This window comes from Mauremys reevesii, linkage group 9, assembly GCF_016161935.1.
Source record: "Mauremys reevesii isolate NIE-2019 linkage group 9, ASM1616193v1, whole genome shotgun sequence".
Taxonomy (NCBI): domain Eukaryota; kingdom Metazoa; phylum Chordata; order Testudines; family Geoemydidae; genus Mauremys; species Mauremys reevesii.
Window position 1 is genome coordinate 20,739,773 of NC_052631.1, and position 20,017 is coordinate 20,759,789.

The 20,017-nt window shown below is 41.9% G+C and overlaps 1 protein-coding gene across 2 annotated transcripts in view; it reads left to right on the forward strand.

Annotated features, from left to right (window-relative positions):
* The window catches only part of PPM1L (protein phosphatase, Mg2+/Mn2+ dependent 1L), a 162,928-nt gene that overhangs the window by 105,904 nt on the left and 37,007 nt on the right, over positions 1-20,017 (forward strand). For both annotated transcript variants that reach the window (XM_039489823.1, XM_039489822.1), the window contains exon 2: positions 6,018-6,192. In XM_039489823.1, coding sequence (XP_039345757.1) covers positions 6,156-6,192 — 37 coding nt within the window. In that variant the 5' untranslated portion in view covers positions 6,018-6,155. The remainder of the gene's footprint in view (positions 1-6,017; positions 6,193-20,017) is intronic.

A 20,017-nucleotide genomic window follows, 5' to 3' on the forward strand; every position in this document is an offset into this window, starting at 1 on the left:
CAGTCTCACCCGCTTCTGCAAAAGTGATGGAGGTCCTGGAAAGTCACAGAATCCGTGACCTCCATGACAGATTCACAGCCTTACTCATGGTATCGACAGCACTTCAAAAAACATAGGAAGCAGCATTGAACTAGGGGAGGGATCCTGACTGAAAGAAATTAATCCAGTAAGACTGTTGGAACATGTGGTGAGGGAGACTTTGCTTTGAGTTCACTTAACTTGTTAAGTTAAGCATTAGTTGCATTTTACTTTTATTTTCTTGTTACCAGTGCTGACCTTTATGCCTCATTACTTGTAATCACTTAAAATCTATCTTTGTAGATTTGTAGATCTATGCAGGATTTGTGTATATTATTTTCTATTAATAAAATGAAGGACTTTATATGAGCTTCTATTGTCCAGGAGAGAGCTGGGCAGTACAAGATGCCCATTTCTGCGGGAAAGTCCGGGACTGGGAATTTGCTGGTGTTGCTCTGCAGTGGAATTCAAGACTGCCTGGCTTATAGCACTCATACGATATAACTGCGAGCAACTTACATGCCGGAGGCTGTGTGTGAGCAGACCAGGAGTGGAGGTTCTCACAGCAAAGCAGTGTAAAAGGTACCCCAGGTTGGAAGATTGAGGGGACACAGCTGTTCATCAGTCCAGATTGTACCTTGCATAATGTCCCAACCACCCCCAGAGAAAGTTCGGTCTCCTGTACAGATGAGCTTTACATTTACTGTTCCGGATCACAGTTTTTGTCCCAGAGCTTTAGACAGTCTTTTAGATATTTGGGGCCCAGGACCTGGGCTCATGAAAGATGAGGACTAAAACCTTGAACTTGATTTGAAATCCTCTGGGAGGCCAGCGTAGAGAGCAGAGGACAGGTTTGATGTGTTCACAGGAGCCTGTGTTGCTGAGAACACTATAACGGTCTGTACTAGTTGGAGTTTCCAAAGTGCTGAAGGCTTCATGCCAAGTTATATAACATTGCTGTAGTGCAGCCGAGAGGTGATGAAGACAAGAATAACTGAGGTCGGGTCTTCATCTTTCAGGATGGGATGGAGTCTCCTAGCCAACTGGAGATGGCAGAAAGTGTTACTCGTGGACGCTTTGAGAGCTCAGCATCAGCTAGGAATCAAGAGTACTCTTAGACTATAGACTGAATTGATTAATTGTGAGTCTGTGCCTTCAAACAAAAGAGACTGCACAGTGGCTCCATACTCTTCAAAATGCTTTCCTCTGCCCACCAGCATCACCTCTGTTTTGTTCAGGTTCAGCTATCTATGTGGTGAAGGATGGGCAGAGCTGTGTATCATCTACATATTGCTGGCACTTGAGTCTATGTCATCTGACCAGTTCACTTAGTGGTTGCATGTAGATGTTGGTTTTGGTCTATTAAGATGCCTTGTCTCTTAATTTATTAAATGACAAATTCAGTTCCACTGCAGGTGCTTAGTAGTTGCATCAAAATAATTTTTTAGTCTGGTCATAGTACTTATTTTAGTTTTTGAAACCTGTAGAGATTATCTATCGGACGTCTTCATTATTTAATTTTTTTATGTCTACCATAGATGTAATATGTAAGGGCTGCAAGATTGCATGTGTTTTTTCTTCTTCTTTAAGAAAAATGTATTGTACATGAAAGACTGAACAGATTTTTTTCAACAGTGTTTCAATTTCTACTTTAGTCTTCCCTTCAGATTTTGTTTTCAGGTCATCCTATAAGTAGTCTTTCATGTGTACATATTATCGCTTGTTTAAATAACCAAGTGGTGTCTGTCTGCCTTTCTTGGCTTCAGAAGGTTAAAGAACTGTCTAATTTCTTCCCTGTTAAGTATAATACCTCAGTATGACAGTGGTTTCCTGAGATCTGTTTGGAAATATAAATCACATAATTTTCTGTACCTTTCAAAAATGTACCCAGTTTAAGAGTGAATGTTGAAGTATTATGGTATCTTCAGATTATAATGGCATGTACTGAAATGGCTGATCTCAACTTGGCAAGTTTTGAAGGGACTGTATCATCTTGATGAGAAATATAAATTTACTATGTAATGTATGTATGTTGTAAGAAGGGTTTTCTGGCCAAAGTTCTGTTATTTGTATCCTTCATTTTAGAATGGTCTCAGTAGGATAATACAAAAATATCCTTATAGAAAGCATAAACTATTTCAAGGAAGAATTAAATGTAAATGACTGAATTTGACAGGGAGAGGCTAATTACTTTATGGTGTATCTTTTGGCTTTCCAGTGCTACATTTTATGGAATACTGTTATTTGTTCTGCACTGCCAGGTTGCAGACAAATTGAACACAACTACAATGATATTTTAAGGTGTAATTTAATCACCAACTGATTTAGGAATACTAACTATAAACCTGGGAAGTGTGTATGTGCAGAACTAAAGAGGTAACTTCTGATCAGTCTTGGGCCTGAAATATTTCCATCTTTTTTGATACTAGCAGGGAAGCCCAAGCACTCAGCAATGGCCTTTGCCACATCTTTCCTTTCCAGCCGTGTTGGTATGACAGGAGCAAAAATCTCATGCCTAGAGAGGAGAAGGATTTTCTGTTTGACTGGTGTTCATGAAAGGTTCCAGCACTGGAAAAGAGAAAGCTATCCTGTATTTCTCCACAGAAGGCAGTATCAGAACAGCCTTCCCCCACACTGACTCAACAAAGTATCCCATTCTTCAGCTGAAGGAACCACTTCTAATAGTAAGAGAGTAACTGATACTAATGATAAGAGTACCTATTAGTTTAATACTGACAGTTATTTTAGTGATGTGGACACATATTCGGTCATTATTGATTGCCAGTTAAATTTTAGCTCAAAACCCCCTAATTTGGTACAGCCATGCCACCATGTGCTAATTTGCTTCTTTCTGGCATTTTTTGGGCATACTGTGGTAATCTTTTATGTTTTTTGTTGTATAGTGTTCCTGGGTGCTTCTACCTTCCTTCCCAGAGCTAAGTGCATTTTAACAGTGGGAAAAGTGGTTGCTTTGTGTGATTTGAAGGGTGTTTTAAGTTCACATAAGACACACTTACTCATTGTGTGATGTAATATTTTGTGTGTGCGCGCCTATGTACATTAGCAAATTTAGCTATTGTTGTAAATGACTGGTCAAGCATGGGTAACCGAATTACTGAACCCAAATGTTACACCATAAACTTCCTGGTGATGAATTTAAATATGCCTCAACTGGAGCTGAATCAAGTCACTTCAGTATCTCTCTAATTCGCTATAATTTTCTAGGGGTCATTCCATCAACGAATGTGTGTAACTCCCAGTTACGCTAATGGAAGTGAAAAGTACAGAGGAAAGTGTTATACTTAATTCCAACCTTATTGTATTCAGACTAGTCTTTGCGCAAGTGTATCATTTAAATATAGTGTTTTCAGGCTCTGATTATGGCTGAGTCATAGCCTGTCCATGGTTAAGTTTGAAATTTGCCTTTGATTTGATTGCATTACTTTAGCACTTAGGAGCTCCTGCCACTGATCTTTACCACATTGTATTAAGCCTGGTCTACACTAGGCGTTTAAACCAGTTTTTTTAGTAAAACGAAACCGATACAACGCCAACCACACTAGGGCAGGAGGCACACCATATTAATTTTTCTTTCTTTTAAACTTTTTTTCTGTCCTCCTCCGAAGAGGAGAACGCTAGTATCGTATTGTATTAATCGATTAGGTTAGTGTGTGTGTGATCACGGGTATGGGCCTCCGAGCCTATCCTCCAGTGCAGCGCAGACCGACTGCGCTGCTGGACTCGGATGTCGGATGCCGTGGTTGGTCAGAAGGGAAAAAAAAACTTTTTGAAACTTTTGAATTGTTCCTGTTTGGAGGCGATGCAGTCGAAATCAAAATAAAGAAAGAGCTCCAGCACGGGACCATGCGAATGTGATCGCTGTAAGGGGCAGCAAATCCCGTCTATCAGCGCCGCTCAGAAGAAGAAATTCAGAAATCCTTTTAAAATCTCCAGAGAGAGAGCCATAGCAGGACTCAGCGAGCTGCAGGCGTGACAAGCGTAGAAAGAAGAAAAGAAAATGGATGCTCATGGACTGGAGGGACTGACTATCCCATCCCTCCAGCCTCCCCAAAAGCTTTAAATTCTTGCATTGCTGGCTCTGCTCAAAAATCTCAAAACACAACACAGGTGTGCGGTGCAGGGGTCATCTTGGCAATCTACTCCCCCCCACCCCCCCCCCCCAAAAAAGGAAAACAATCCTCTTACTCTTTTTACTTACACCTATTCTTTATGCTGCATGCTGCATATATGCTGACTGCATGCCAACACCAACATCCTCCCCTCACTCCCTGCTGTGGGGGGGGGGTGGGGTGTAAAGGGACTGGTTTAACCCCCTCATCAGCCTATTGGCACATGGGGGCATTGGGCATCCATCCATAGCATCCATCAGGTCGATATCAGGCGCCTGGGTGGGTTTTTTTGGGGGATGGGGGGGGGTGGTGTATGGCTGGTAACCATCAACAGCATAGCACATCAGCCCCACCTTCCATGAGCCCCACCCTTCCCCCAGAAAGAACAGATTCAGAGGCCCTGGATGCTGGGCTGCATGCTAGGCTTCTCTCCTACACACTGTAATGTCCTGTCTGCTGCTGGCTGCCAGCTGCTCATCTCACTCACACTATGTCTTTTTCATTTCATTCCACTTTATTTTTTCACACAAACACTTTATTAATGCATCACACAAGTGGGGGGTGGGGGGGGGGGAAGAAGAGGAAGGGGAGGTGGGTTGTTAAAGGGTGAAATAGGATACAGCTCACAGCTTCTAATTTCATCAGCATCAGACAGCTGTGCTCTGTGCTCTCTGGTTCAGAGCTGTGCTCTATCTCACTTCTATGATACAGTTCAGTTCTCTTTCTTATTTTAGATTAGAAAAGGAGGGATTGACTCAGGATTTAGAAAAAATAGGATTTTTTTTGGGGGCTGTGAGCGTTTTGCTTTTAGCCCCTGGCTAGCAGCAGCCAGGGCAAAAGGACTGGTGCAGCAATGGCAATCTTCATAAGGACTGATCATCATCATCTTAGACAGTTTGATGGGTGGTTGGGTTGGCTGTCATGGCTGGTAAAAAGATGGTGCTCATGTAAAAGCAAAAATCAAAGCCTGTGTGCTGTGTGTGCTCTACATCTGGAGCGGCATAGTACACACATCAAAACAGAAGCTGAGAGAGAGTGGCCTCATGGCATCAGCCAGGGGGGCAAAGCCAGGGCAATCCAGGCCAAAAAAAGGCGCAAAATGCTTGTCTGCGTTGGCTTTCCACCCAGAATTTTTTCAATTTTTGATTTTTAGAGAACCACCCACTGACCATTTTTTTTCCATCAGGCACGAGGATCTGAGGCGGAAGGGATCAAGGGGGGGACTAGGGGAAGGGGGATGAGCTAGCTAACGCTCTAGGCCTCAGCTGCCCTAGCTACCAACCGCAACGCTCAGACCGCTGGACGACATTAACAATTATAGCCTTTACAAAAATCGCATTTACAAAAAACCATTATGCAAATAAATTTTAAAAGATAAAGAATAGTATGCTTAGATACTGTACAAACACAAAATAAAAAGATGGTCCAGGAACTAAATCTATATGTACAGGTAATTTAGGCCACTATCTTTTGGAAGGAGCATGCCAAATTGTGTGATTTAGAAATCCACGTTAATAGGGTGTTCACTTTCACGTTGGGGGTTGGCAGAGGGAGCTCAAAAATCAGAACACAGACCAAAAACCATGATTTAATATTAAAAACACCATGATTTTTAGGGGCCTGACTCATGTTTTTGGCACTTTTGGGGGATAGCAGTGCTAAGTGTGAATGTTAGCTTAAGTAATTTCCTTTTTTTTTAATCTATATCTATAAAGTGTTTGCAGTGTGATGAAATATACTGGAGGAATATTAACTCTTAAATTTAAAAAGATTTTGTGGGGTGGGGAAGGTTAGGAGGAATGTAGATAAATCTGTCCAAAAGAAGTTGCACTAAGAGCTAATTGACGCATTTGGTTCTTTTCTTTATAGTCAGCAGCAGAATATGTGAAGTCCCGCCTGCCTGAAGTCCTGAAACAACATCTTCAAGACTATGAGAAAGACAAAGAGAACAGTGTGTTGTCTTACCAAACCATCCTGGAACAGCAAATTCTATCAATTGACCGAGAAATGCTGGAAAAATTGACTGTATCCTATGATGAAGCAGGTATATTCACATTTCTTTCTATGTTGCAACTAATGTTAAAAATGGATCAGCTTTCCTTCAGTCTTGAAATTCCTTTAAGTAGCTAGTGGTTGTGTTGGAAAATTTAAAGTTCAGCCTCAAAGTTATGAAGTGACTCAGTAAGACATCTCTTCAACTAAAATCAAGGAAATGCTCTAATTCAAGGGTTGAATACCATGTAGCTGGAAGAACAGCTATTTTGCTAATGATGGTTTTGTCCTTTTTAACGTACTGTTGTTGATTGATCTACTCTTACTTTTGTAATGTATCTCCAAATTTTGCTATTGTATAGCGAAGTTCAGATCAGTTTATCTGTGCTGCCTTCTGCAGTAATAATGCAACTGTTCCTAAACTGTAAGCCCCAGATTTGACATTGTTACTGTTGTCTGCTTATTATTATATTTTATATTACCAGAAATGTGCTAAGCATTTTCCTAAACAAAACAGAAAGGCATGGATCCTCTCCTGAGGACAGCACAGTCTAAATTTTGGATGTGACATGACAAGGGAGGGTAGACAAGAGTAGAGAGGTGATGGGGTGACAGAAGACATGAGTTTATAACAATGCAATTGTGTGGTTCTTCAGTTCTGGCATTTGCACATCTTGATAGTTCAAACAGGATTTCTTTATTGTTTATTTTGTAATATGTGTTATTATTTACTAGCTTCTTTTCTTAATCCAGTTGGTAAGGCACTCCATTCTAAGTCCTTGATCCAATCTTCAAATACGTTTCTCAAACTGGGGTCCATGGACTCCTGGGGGCCCACAAAGCTACTCCAGAGGGTCTGCCGCCCCCCCCATCAACTCCTCCCCCCCAATTCCTCTCCCTTCCTCCCAGCGCTTCCTGCATGCCAGGGAACAGCTGTTCCATGGTGTGCAGGAGGTGGTGGGAGAGAGGGGGAATAGTGGAGATGGGGCGTGCTCAGGGGAGGGAGTGGAAAGAAGCATCTTGGGAAACTGGGTACAGTATTTACATGCTGATACAAAGAAGCTAAATTTCAAAAATAGCTATCAGTGTGCATCATGTATCTAACCCAGGGAGCTCTACCCTCTGGAACCCTAACCTTTACCCTCTGAAACCATAATTCTAGTCCGGGGAGTTGAGCATCTGTCCTGAGGATATTATTTGAGTTTAAAGGAATGTTTTATATCCAGTCCTCATATCTCCCAATTTTTCTTATCAAAACCATCTATCATCTTTTTTGTAAGCTATCCAAAAAATCGTATTTAACTCTGCTTGTTTCAACAGTTATTAACTGATATAGTTAGTCTGACATCATTAATGATGCTACTGCACAAGCAAGGAATCAAATAAAAGGGGACCTTATTTGTTTCAGTATTAAAATAGTTGGGTGTTTGTATGTACGTGTCTACCAATATACAAATATTTTAAGACCCCGATCCTAGAGTTGAATCTATAAGGATGGACCCTTGCACCTGTGCAGAGTCCTGTTGATATCACTGGGACTCTGCCTGGACATAAGGATCTACCCATAATGATGCAGTTGCAGAATTAGGAACATTGTATGCATTTTTGTGTATATTACAATTTTGTGTTGCAGATTTTGTATGGGGTTTCATTCAACGTGTGCGTGTTAAAAATATACCATATATTTCTACAAACCCAAATGTATTTTGATGGCATCATTAGTAAATAATACATCATGTGAAAATAACATAACCTTAATAACTATTTACTACTTGCATAATACTAATCAAGAATGTTTGTGCAGGATAATTTAAATGCTAAACAAAATACATTAATTAAAACTGCTTTTACAGATGCCATTAAAATGCAGTCTGTTAGACATTGAAGAAATAGCAAACTTCCTGATCATATTTTTCCTCCATCTTAATTTCAGTGAGGAAATAAATAGTTTGCACATTTTCACACGGGGTTGTGTACTACAATTTTTAATACTCCTTTTGTTTTTTAAAAAGCATAGATATGGAAGATTCACATAAAAATATCCTTGCCTGCAGCAACTTGCCATCCTTTATGAACAAAGCTATTTAACATCTATATTGTTACTCTTGTATCATGTCAGTTTAGGCTTTTCAGTTTTTTTAGCTGTCTTAGTTTAGATGAACATAATTGGGGAAATTAATTTGGATTTTTTTTTATTTCCATGGCTTCTTGAATATTTGGCCCTTGCTGCTCCTGTAGGAGGTTTAATTAGTATATGAATTATAATAAATAAAATGTGGGTGTCTTAGATCAGGCTGCAGTAGGAATTTGGAGGTATTCACATGTTCCGTGTTAATCAATAGCTGGTCACAGTTTTAGGGTTCTGTTATTCATATGTTCTTGATTCAAAGTTAACCTGCTTCTGCTGACTTTAATCCCTTTATTCTCCTCTACCAGATGTACTATCTATCTATTTCAACATAAATAACTTCATGCCCATTGTGACAGGTCTACCTAAACTGATTTGTTGGTATTTCTTACGTAGCCTGATAGAGTAGCCAGTGAAGCAATAGAACCACAAACTCAGGAAGTGCTAGCTGCCCAAAAACCTCTGCAATAAATGTTTTGTCACATAGGTAGTGAGGAGGTTCTAGCACATGATAATGCAGAAGAAATTTGTAGAGAAAACACATTAAAATAACCCCAGAGGTTATTGGAGAAGGACTCTTCATAGTGTGAGAGAGAATTCTTAATGAGCAGCTTCCAGGGGCAGCTCTAGCAATTCCGCCGCCCCAAGCAGGGCAGCGCGCCGCGGGGGGCGCGCTGGCGGTTGCTGGTCCCGCGGCTCCGGTGGACCTCCTGCAGACGTGCCTGCGGAGGGTCTGCTGGTCCCACGGCTCCGGTGGAGCATCCGCAGGCATGCCTGCGGGAGGTCCACCCGAGCTGCGGGACCAGCGGACCCTCCGCAGGAATGCCTGCGGGAGGTCCACCCGAGCCGCCTGCCGCCCTCCCGGCAACAGGCCGCCCCAAGCGCGCGCTTGGCGCGCTGGGGTCTAGAGCCGGCCCTGGCAGCTTCTGAACTACCACCCCAATTCCTAAATTGTTTTCCTCTCTGGACTCTTTCATTGTGTAGGTCCTCTGTCTGTCTAAAGTATATGGTTTCTGTTACCATAGTGTCTGAGCAATACACATTCACAGGACCCCTGCAAGGTTGGGAAAGTACTGTTATTCCTCATTTTACAAATAGTATCTCTGCCCCTAAGTGACTTGCGCAAAGTCACACAGGAACCTTGTGGCAGAGATCCAGGCAAGCGCCCCACTAGACCATCCTTCCTTTCAATATCTAGTCCTCTTATGTCTAGTCTCTCACAAAAAAGAATAGTTAGGAAGAAGTGGCTACATCTATCAACAGAGTGATGGGTTGGATCACAGAAATCCCCTTGGGGCTGCCAACTGATGTGCCAAGACTACTTCTGCCCCTACTTTACCTCCCAGCTTGGGACTCCAGAGCCCTGCATGGCTGTGCCAGACACGCTTGCCATCCACAAACACAGACCCAGGTCTGAACCACGTCCCACAAACTGCAAGCTTAACTGAAAGCAGCTGAAGAAGAGTTCCTGTCTTTAACACTCAGATGCCCAACTCCCAATGGGGTCCAAACCCCAAATAAATCCATTTTACCCTGTATAAAGCTTAGACAGGGTAAACTCATAAATTGTTTGCCTTCTATAACACTGATAGAGAGAGATGCACAGCTGTTTTCCCCCCTCCAATGCATACTCTGAGTTAAATAATAAGTAAAAAGTGACTTTATTAAATACAGAAAGTAGGATTTAAGTGGTTCCAAGTAGTAACAGACAGAACAAAGTGAATTACCAAGTAAAATAAAATAAAACATGCAAGTCTATGCCTAATACAGTAAGAAAACTGAATACAGATAAAACCTCACCCTCAGATGTGTTCCAGTAAGCTTCCTTTTACAGACTAGTCTCCTTCTAGTCTGGGTCCAGCAGTCACTCACACCCCCTGTGGTTACTATCCTTTGTTCCAGTTTCTTTCAGGTATTCTTTGGGGTGGAGCTGCTATCTCTTGAGCCAGCTGAAGACAAAATGGAGAGGTCTCCCATGAGCTTAAATAGACTTTCTCTTGTGTGTGGAGACTCCCTCCTCTCCCCTATGCAAAGTCCAGCTCCAAGATGGAGTTTTGAAGTCACATGGGCAAGTGACATGTCCATGCATGACTCCGTTTTTACAGGCAGCAGCCATTGCCCACATGCTATCTTGAATGTCTCCAGGAAGATATGTCATGTGAATTGGAGCCTTCCAAGATCCATTGTTCGTTAAGTGTTTCTGATTGGGCACTTAATTTGCACATTCCTTTCTCAAGAAGCTGACCAAATGCTTTACTAAGGCTACTTAAAAATCAAGCAACTTCAGAGCCAATATCCATAACTTTGAATACAAAAATAATACATGCATACGAATAGGATGAATAGATTCAGTAGCTCATAACCTTTACAGAGATATGTTATATGGCATATGTAGCATAAAATGTATTCAAGTTATGTCATATATACATTCATAAGCATATTTCCATAAAGCTTTAGGGGGTGCACTGTCACAAACAGCACCAGATTAGAGAAGATAATAGAAAATTTGAAGAACATAGTCCTGACTTTCTAACTGTAGATCTTTTTAGAATAATTTCTGAACTGCTCTTTCCCATTTGTTAAAGAAGACCTTTAACCATAACCCAGAACAGAGACCTGAAATCTTGAATCCCAACTGGAACAGAATGTTAGGGGAAGGAGGGGAGGAGTCATCAATCTTTTAATTTCATCCTTCCTGGGGAAAGATTAGCATGAATGCTAAAGGTAGGGATTGAAACACTTTTTCCCACAGAATTTAAATTTATACCTTACCACCATAGGCCCAATTTTCAGGAAGTGTCAACCAATGCACTCTCTCATTTTGCAGAGCTCATTGTTTGCTCATATGAGCAAAGTAGGGTGTAGGTGGTGAAAATGAATGCCAGATGCATTTGTAGAGGCATTGTGAAAATGTCACACAATGTTTTTGGCAAATTCTAGAAACGTTGATTACATCGCAAATAACCCCTAGCTCTTCTAGTTTTTCCTTCACCATCCATCATGCGTTAGTTCAGATATTTGTAAATTCTTTTTTTGCATGCACATCAGTGTATTGGGATGTAATTTACTGGAAAATATGCTGACTCCATATAGGCAAGTCCATAATTGATTTTGACCCAGTAATAATCTACCTGAATAATCTCCTAACAATTACCATCATCTGAGGTTCTCTTCATTGAATCAACTTTGGAAAAACCAAATACACAGTAGTGACACATTTGAATTATTTTTCTTACAACTTTGTACTCACGCTTTAGTAGCCAGATTTATTTGCTTCATCTGCTTTGTTTATACTCTTGCCCACTGGATCACTTGCCCACTGATTCTTTTTAACTACTTTGATCTCAGAAACTCTCAATTACAATACCATTTGCAGATTATAAATACTATGTACTAAAAAGATATTTAGGTTCTTGAAGGGCAAAGTACTTAACATGACCAGCAAAGGATTTTTTTTTTAAATTGTGCCTTTAATTCTGCTTGTGTTCTGTTTTAAAAATATCTGAAAGACCAATTTGGTCTTCCTCGGTTTCTCTGAAGGAGCTTGGATATCTCAGGATGTGTATTATGAGGTCTTAACAGGGGCTTCCATTCTCCCAAATGTTAATTACTTGTTGATATTAAATAGTTTATAACAAAAAAAACAAAGATACCAATCCTACAGTCATCTGTTTTTAGTCACTTTGATTCATAGAGATTTGTTAAGAAGAAAAAAGTAGTTGAGAAAACTGACAATTCTTGTTGGATGGATGAGAAAAAAACCCATTGTTTTCCTGTATTGAAAAATACATGTTTGTGCAATGGAAGGCTGTGCAAATATTTGGGGATTTAAATGTTGAAATGAAGCAATTGTGCAGAGTAACTCTATACATATCTAAGTAAGAAAAGTCTCTCAATGTATAATACATTTTAAAAATAATACGTAGAGCAACACATTGTAACCCAAGAACCAATATTTAGAACCACAATCAGGAAGAAATACCTCTAATGGTTAAAACATTGAGCTGGAGCCGGATTAGCATTCTAATCAAGTCACTTGTTTACTACAAAAGAAGTAAATGATGCTACCTGTTCCTGAAGTGCGATCTGATTACAAGTACAGTGCAAAATATGTATACTTAAAAATAATTGCTGCAGATGTTCACAATTGCAAGTCCTTCAGCTATTCAGTGATACAGCAATTGTATTGGCACCATCACCTTCTCCTGTTGTGTATAAAAGAAAAAAACTGCAGTATTTTTGCCATGTTAGACACCTTTTAACGTAATAAGGTCAAACCATTTCCAGTATATATGGAATGCAGGAATGGGGTGACAAACACAGTAATTTAAAATAAAAGAGATTGTTATAATTCCACTTAAAAATATAGTTGTGTCCTTTTACAACAGCTGGAGAGTATGCTGGATGTCAGCAAAACGTATCTTGTGGCTGACTCTCCAGTGCTTAACATCTGTAATCACAAGCAGCTGGGGTTCTGTTAAGTGTCAGCCAGAGATATTGAAAAGTTACAAAATATGAAGTACCTGATACACTGAAACTTCATTTTTGAAATTGGCTTTAACAAGGCTCTACCCTTAATGGTGTTGCACTCATACAAAGACAAAAAGGTAGATAAGCATCTAAATTAGTTCTTTATGTGGAGTAAGTAAATGTTGGTTGTCATTCTTACGTTGAGAGCAATTTTATCAGCCATCTCTGAGGTTAAACTGGACTAATGTGGAGCTTCTGCCTGCTGCTCAGGAGCAAGTACATTTCAGGCTCCACTTCCCTTTACAGTACTCCAGTAAACTCCTTGGAGGAGAAGTACATGGATATCGGCACTCTGATGGCATAGTTATAGATGTCTTAAAAAAAAAACTCAGATAGATGGTTTTAAATATCTGTTTATATTAGCTATTACTTCCCTCCAATGACTTCCAATATTTTTCTCCTTGCAGAATTCAAATCTTGTTAAACAACAAATTGTTAGATGCCAAGTACAACTGTATTTAGAAAAGATCCTGCTAAATGATCTTGGGTTTATCGTACAGTTTTGCATGTTAATTTTGCCTTTTTGCCATAGCATGCTATATTAATCATTTGCAGCTTCAGCAGAGCCAATGTTCCTAATGCCTCTCCTTGTAAATCTTTCCCTGTAGAAAATCAGTACATCAAAGCCAGCATATAAAATGAGATCATCTAAAAATAGTCATATAGTCATATGTTGACAAGCTTTTTTAGTGAAGTTTAACTAAGAAAGCTTCACAAAATGAAACCAGGCCAAATGTGACAGATGGGTTCAAATCCCCTCATAATCTTTAAATCCCTTAGTGCAAAAAATGGTATTCTTGACTAGCTAAGGTTGGGTTAATTTTGTTCAAGGGTACTTTTTTTCCTTTGGAGCTTCATTGAATAATAATCCTCTTTCTTATATTTACTGCATTTATAAATGTCTGGGACAGTTAATATCTATTCTGTACGAATAAAAGATTAGGCTACTTCTAAGGCATCATGGCACTGAATTTTTTAGTATGTTTTCAGAAACTAGTCAAAGACTGTCTGGATATGTGGACTCTCTACTCAGACCCTATGCCACCAGCTATCTCCGTGACACCACTGATTTCCTGAGGAAACTACAATGCATTGGTGACCTTCCAGAAAACATCATCCTGGCCACCATGGATGTAGAGACTCTCTACACCAACATCCCACACGCTGATGGAATACAAGCTGTCAGGAACAGTATCCCTGATGATGCCACAGCACAACTGGTTGCTGAGCTCTGTGCCTTTATCCTCAGACACAACTATTTCAAATTTGATGACAATATATATCTCCAGATCAGTGGCACCGCTATGGGCACCCGCATGGCCCCACAATATGCCAATATTTTTATGGCTGACCTGGAACAACGCTTCCTCAGCTCCCGTCCACTCATGCCCCTTCTCTACCTACGCTACATTGATGACATCTTCATCATCTGGACCCATGGGAAGGAGACTCTGGAAAAATTCCACCACGATTTCAACAGCTTCCACCCCACCATCAACCTCAGCCTGGACCAATCTACACGGGAGGTCCACTTCCTAGACACTACGGTGCAAATAATTGATGGTCACATTAACACCACCCTATACCGAAAACCTACCGACCGCTATGCCTACCTTCATGCCTCCAGCTTCCATCCCGGGCACACCACAAGATCCATTGTCTACAGCCAAGCACTGAGGTACAACCGCATCTGCTCTAACCCCACAGACAGAGACCAACACCTACAAAATCTCCACCAAGCATTCTCAAAACTACAGTACCCGCATACGAGGAAATAAGGAGACAGATCAACAGAGCCAGACGTGTACCCAGAAGCCTCCTACTGCAAGACAAACCCAAGAAAGAAACCAACAGGACTCCACTGGCCATCACATACAGTCCCCAGCTAAAACCCCTCCAGCACATCATCAGGGATCTACAACCCATCCTGGAGAATGATCCCACACTTTCACAGGCCTTGGGTGGCAGGCCAGTCCTCGCCCACAGACAACCTGCCAACCTGAAGCATATTCTCACCAGTAACTGCACACCGCACCATAGTAACTCTAGCTCAGGAACCAACCCATGCAACAAACCTCGATGCCAACTCTGCCCACATATCTACACCAGCAACACCATCACACGACCTAACCAGATCAGCCACACCATCACCGGTTCATTCACCTGCACGTCCACCAATGTAATATATGCCATCATATGCCAGCAATGCCCCTCTGCTATGTACATCGGCCAAACTGGACAGTCTCTAAGGAAAAGGATAAATGGACACAAATCAGATATTAGGAATGGCAATATACAAAAACCTGTAGGAGAACACTTCAACCTCCCTGGCCACACAATAGCAGATCTTAAGGTGGCCATCCTGCAGCAAAAAAAACTTCAGGACCAGACTTCAAAGAGAAACTGCTGAGCTCCAGTTCATCTGCAAATTTGACACCATCAGCTCAGGATTAAACAAAGACTGTGAATGGCTTGCCAGTTACAGAACCAGTTTCTCCTCCCTTGGTTTTCACACCTCAACTGCTAGAACAGGGCCTCATCCTCCCTGATTGAACTAACCTCGTTATCTCTAGCTTGCTTCTGGCTTGCATATATAAACCTGCCCCTGGAAATTTCCACCACTTGCATCCGAAGAAGTGGGTATTCACCCACGAAAGCTCATGCTGCAAAACATCTGTTAGTCTATAAGGTGCCACAGGATTCTTTGTTGCTTTTACAGATCCAGACTAACACGGCTACCCCTCTGATACTAGTCAAAGACTGATAGGGGATCCTTGTAAAATATCCCCCCCCGCCAGCCTATGAGGTTAGCTTAAAAAAAAAAACCTGATGACTTGTACCCTGAAGGCTTTTGGAACTTCAGTATCTTGTCTATCATTCTGTGGCACTCCAGATACTCAATTACTCCCTGCCATCAAGTGACCGACAGAAAATGTTGAAACTTGGGTGATGTAATTTCCACCTACAAAAAGTGCCAGCCAGACCAGAGCTCAGCAGTGGTTTTTAAATCTCTGATAGGTAAAAGGCATCTCTGTAGCAAGCCCTTTGGCATGGGATCACCTGAGGTCTGTGGGAGCTGGCAGTCTTAAAGCCTGATGGCTGCTACTGTGCATGTATACTCTGTGCTTTCAAAGATAATTGGAAATATTATAACTGTCTGAGGCAATAGCTAGATTGTTAGTGTGCTGAGGCAGCTGGTTACTTTTATTGTTATTGGTGGCTTCACTGTTACCTTGTCTGCCCCATTCCTCCCTCCCCATTTGTTTGGGTTATCCACCTATTGTTTCATCATATGCCAAGATTTTAAGTACTTTTTCTATTTTATGTTTGAACAGTGCTTAGCGCACAGGGGTCCTGATCACTGATTGGGACTGCTAGGTGCTACCACAAAACAAACAATATTAAGTCAGAGTTACCTCTCAGTCCACACACCTGAAGCACTTTACTGCAGAAAGGTGATTGCTTGATCTCCACATTTCTACAAATCACTTTCTGCATGTTTATCTGAACTGATACCCTATTTGAGGGAAACAGATAACTTTATTTTATTTCAGTTGCTGACACTGCACGCCAGCTGCTCTCCTATACAGAGTCCTTTGCTTTACAAATTATGCTTTTTAGTCTATTTGCTCGCCTTTTTCCTTTCTAATCCCCTTTCAATGTGGCTAGCTAAATGAAACCAATCACATCTGAGATTTATTTTCTCACTGAGCATTTGTACACTAGCAACTCAGGTCCCTAGCTGTCCAAATCTCTGATCTTAGGAACAAAAGTTACTTTCAACTGAGGAACAACACTGGATGTGTCTATGCTGCAATCAGATATATGACTAGCTCAAATAACAGTAGCAGTGAAGCCTTTGGCAGCACGGCCTGTACAAGCACCCCTGAGGATCCTGGGTATGTCCTTGAGCAGCTAGCCCATGTTGACACCTTTACTGCTACTGTAAATGGAGCTAGCTAGATTAAAGCCAGCCCATGCTATGTCTACATGTGCTGCAGTCGCACTTCTGATTGCACTGGAGACGTACCCTCAGTCATTAGTATCATAGTACATCTTACACTACCTGTATATGAAATGGGGCTCTTCACACCTTGGCTACTTCAGTCTCATCAGTGCATTCTCTCCTCATTAGGAGTCACAAAACGCCTCAAAGCGTTGTTGTCTCTCCTGAATCCATGCAGGATTAGATGATGAATAGGCCTTGTCAGATGGATTCTCCTTACCCAATCTGGTGCTGGTTAGCTAGGGTGACCAGACAGCAAGTGTGAAAAATCGGGATGGGGGGGTGGGGTTAGTAGGAGCCTATATAAGAAAAAGACCCAAAAATCAGGACTGTCCCTATAAAATCGGGACATTTGGTCACCCTATGGTTAGTCTGCATACCTTATGTAAGATTGTTTTAGGACTCAGCATTCTGTAAACTACATTCAAGCCCAAGTTTAGAATTACTGGATTTCCCTCAAACTTTGGGATTGGAGACTGATGGCAGTCTGCCTGGATCCAGGGGTGTGCACAGGGATTTAAATGTGACTACTTTTGGAGGGGCACCTTAAACACCAGAGGGAGCGCTAGCTGCAGTGCCTCACTGCCTCCCCCACCCATTGTCCTGAGCTCCCTTCTGCACACCCCAGGTGGGCTCCAAACATTTCCGGAGGCTGCGGGTGAGGAAGGGATGGTGCTCAGCCTAACGCCCACCCTGGAAGAAAGAGAGGAGGACAGGCTCAGGGGTGGGAATCCTGGGATGGGGCGGGGCTGGGCAGAAGTTGGAGACAGTGGCAGAGATGATTATCGTGGGGGGGAGGGAGCCTGCCCCCTTTTTGTGCATGTCCCTGCCTGGATCCAATGCTGTGGGTCGTTGAGAAACCACCTACAACATTCTGAGTGAAATACAGAGAGGCAAAAACATCCAAGATTAAATGTCAGTCTGATAGGTTGGCAAATCCATCTGTCTCACAAAAAGAGACCCTGGTAATGTGGTTGCTCTTGGAAGAGGGTCTGGGGCCTGGCAGTGTGGCTATCCCTCTTCCATTTACAGAGCTCCAGTGAGGTCAGATCAATCTGGTTCCACTTGGACAAATTGACTATAGCAGGGGTCGGCAAAACCTTTCAGAACTGGTGTGCCCAGTCTTCATTTATTCACTCTAATTTAAGGTTTCGTGTGCCAGTAATACATTTGAACATTTTTAGAAGGTCTCTTTCTATAAGTCTATAATATATAACTAAACTATTGTTGTATGTAAAGTAAATAAGGTTTTTAAAATGTTTAAGAAGCTTCATTTAAAATTAAATTAAAATGCAGAGCCCCCCGGACCGGTGGCCAGGACTCGGGCAGTGTGAGTGCCACTGAAAAATCAGCTTGTGTGCCGCCTTCGGCACGCGTGCCATAGGTTGCCTACCTCTGGACTGTAGTATATTATGCAAACCAGGAGAAAAATTGAAACGGGCATGAAAACGAAAGTATGAGGTGTATTTATTTCTGTGTTTTAGACAACATCTGTGACTGCTGGTAGTAAATATCTCCAATGGCTGGAGATGGGACACTAGATGGGGAGGTCTCACAGGTCACTACAGAAAAAGTGGAGCACCCACAGGGACAGCACCTGAAGAAGAATTTATTTCCCAAGTGTCTGGCTGGTGGGTCTCGCTGACATGTTCTGGGTCTAAGTGATTGTCATATTTGGGGTGGGAAGGAATTTTCCCCCAGATCAGGTTGGCAGAGACCCTGGGGTTTTTTGCCTTTGTCTGCAGTATAGGGCATGGGTCACTTGCTGGTTTAAACTAGAGTAAATGGGGGATTCTCTGTAACTTGAAGTCTTTAAATCTTGATTTGAGGACTTCAGTAACTCAGCCAGAGGTTATGGGTCTATTACAGGAGTAGCCAGGTGAAGTTCTGTGGCCTGTGATGTGCAGGAGCTCAGACTAGATAATCACGATGATCCCCTCTGACCTTAAAGTCTATGGATCTATGAATAAAGGCCTGAAAGTTTTTTATTTGTAATAAAATTGGGAGATTTTCTGCTTTCTTTTTATCTCTTTAATATAAGGGATCTAAACGTTTATTTTCTCTGGTTGTTTTTTTGCTTGAGGCCTTGAAGGTGAGGTCAGAATCTTGATACATGTGAATTGTGAACCCTACAACTTAACTGAAGGAATGGCATTGCTGAACGTATAACAGACAACATTTATTCAAAATGTATGTTAGTCATAGAAGTTAAGGGAATAAAAGGATTAAGAGTCTGACTAATAATCCTCTCAAATACCAAGATTTCAGGTTGTTGTGATGCTATAATTTCACTAGTTCTCCAGTCTCCATAATCTTTCAAGGTAGAGAAGACCTGATTTTTTTTATGGGTTAAAAACAAACAAAAAACAAAACAAAAAACCCCAAGCAACGTTGGCTCAGCACAGGAGCTTGGGCTTGAAGGCAGAGCTTGGGGCTAAACTGGGGATGGGGGAGGAGCTGGGGCTAGAGGCAAGTGATGGAGTGGAGCTGTGGCTAGGGGCGGAGCAGGGGGCAGATTGAAGCAGGGCAGGATCAGTGTCGGGCTGGGTGGTGCTCTCTCCCTGCTCCCTGTGGGGACTGGCCTGGCCCCTGCTGCACGTGCCCCCCCCCCAAAAAAACATTCCTCTGCATCCCTGAGGGGGTGTGCCCCACAGTTTGGGGACCACTGTTCTACATCATAAAGAAGCAAACTTGTACACAATAAAAAAGCACAAGCCCAATTTTTCCCCCTTTTCAGTTTACTTTTAATGAACTGTTGAGGTGTCTGACTTCAGAAATAACACTTGTGGACGCATGCAGAGCATGTTGGTTGCACTCCTTATCTTAACATTATTTCAGGCAGTGGTGGCATAGGAAGATGTCAATTTGCTGGAAATTCCAGACTGGAAGAAAGAATTCCCGTTCCAGGCTTGTGATAGAAAGCCATCCATCTGTGGTTTGGAGATCTTTTTTTGCCTGGTGACTGATTTGGAGAATAATGCCTGGAGAACTCTAGTGAACTATGAACTGGGGTGTGGGAAGTTTGCTCTGCCTAGAAACTTGACAGACCATTTAGAATTAGAGTTCCTTCTGTATGAGAAGTTCTTCTGCAGCAGAATGGACAAAAATTTGTGCCAGCGTAAACAGAATGCTGACGCAGCAGCATAGAATCGCCACTGGATATGCCTTTGTAACACTCTACCCTCCCTTCCTTCCGCCCAGAGCAGTGGTACT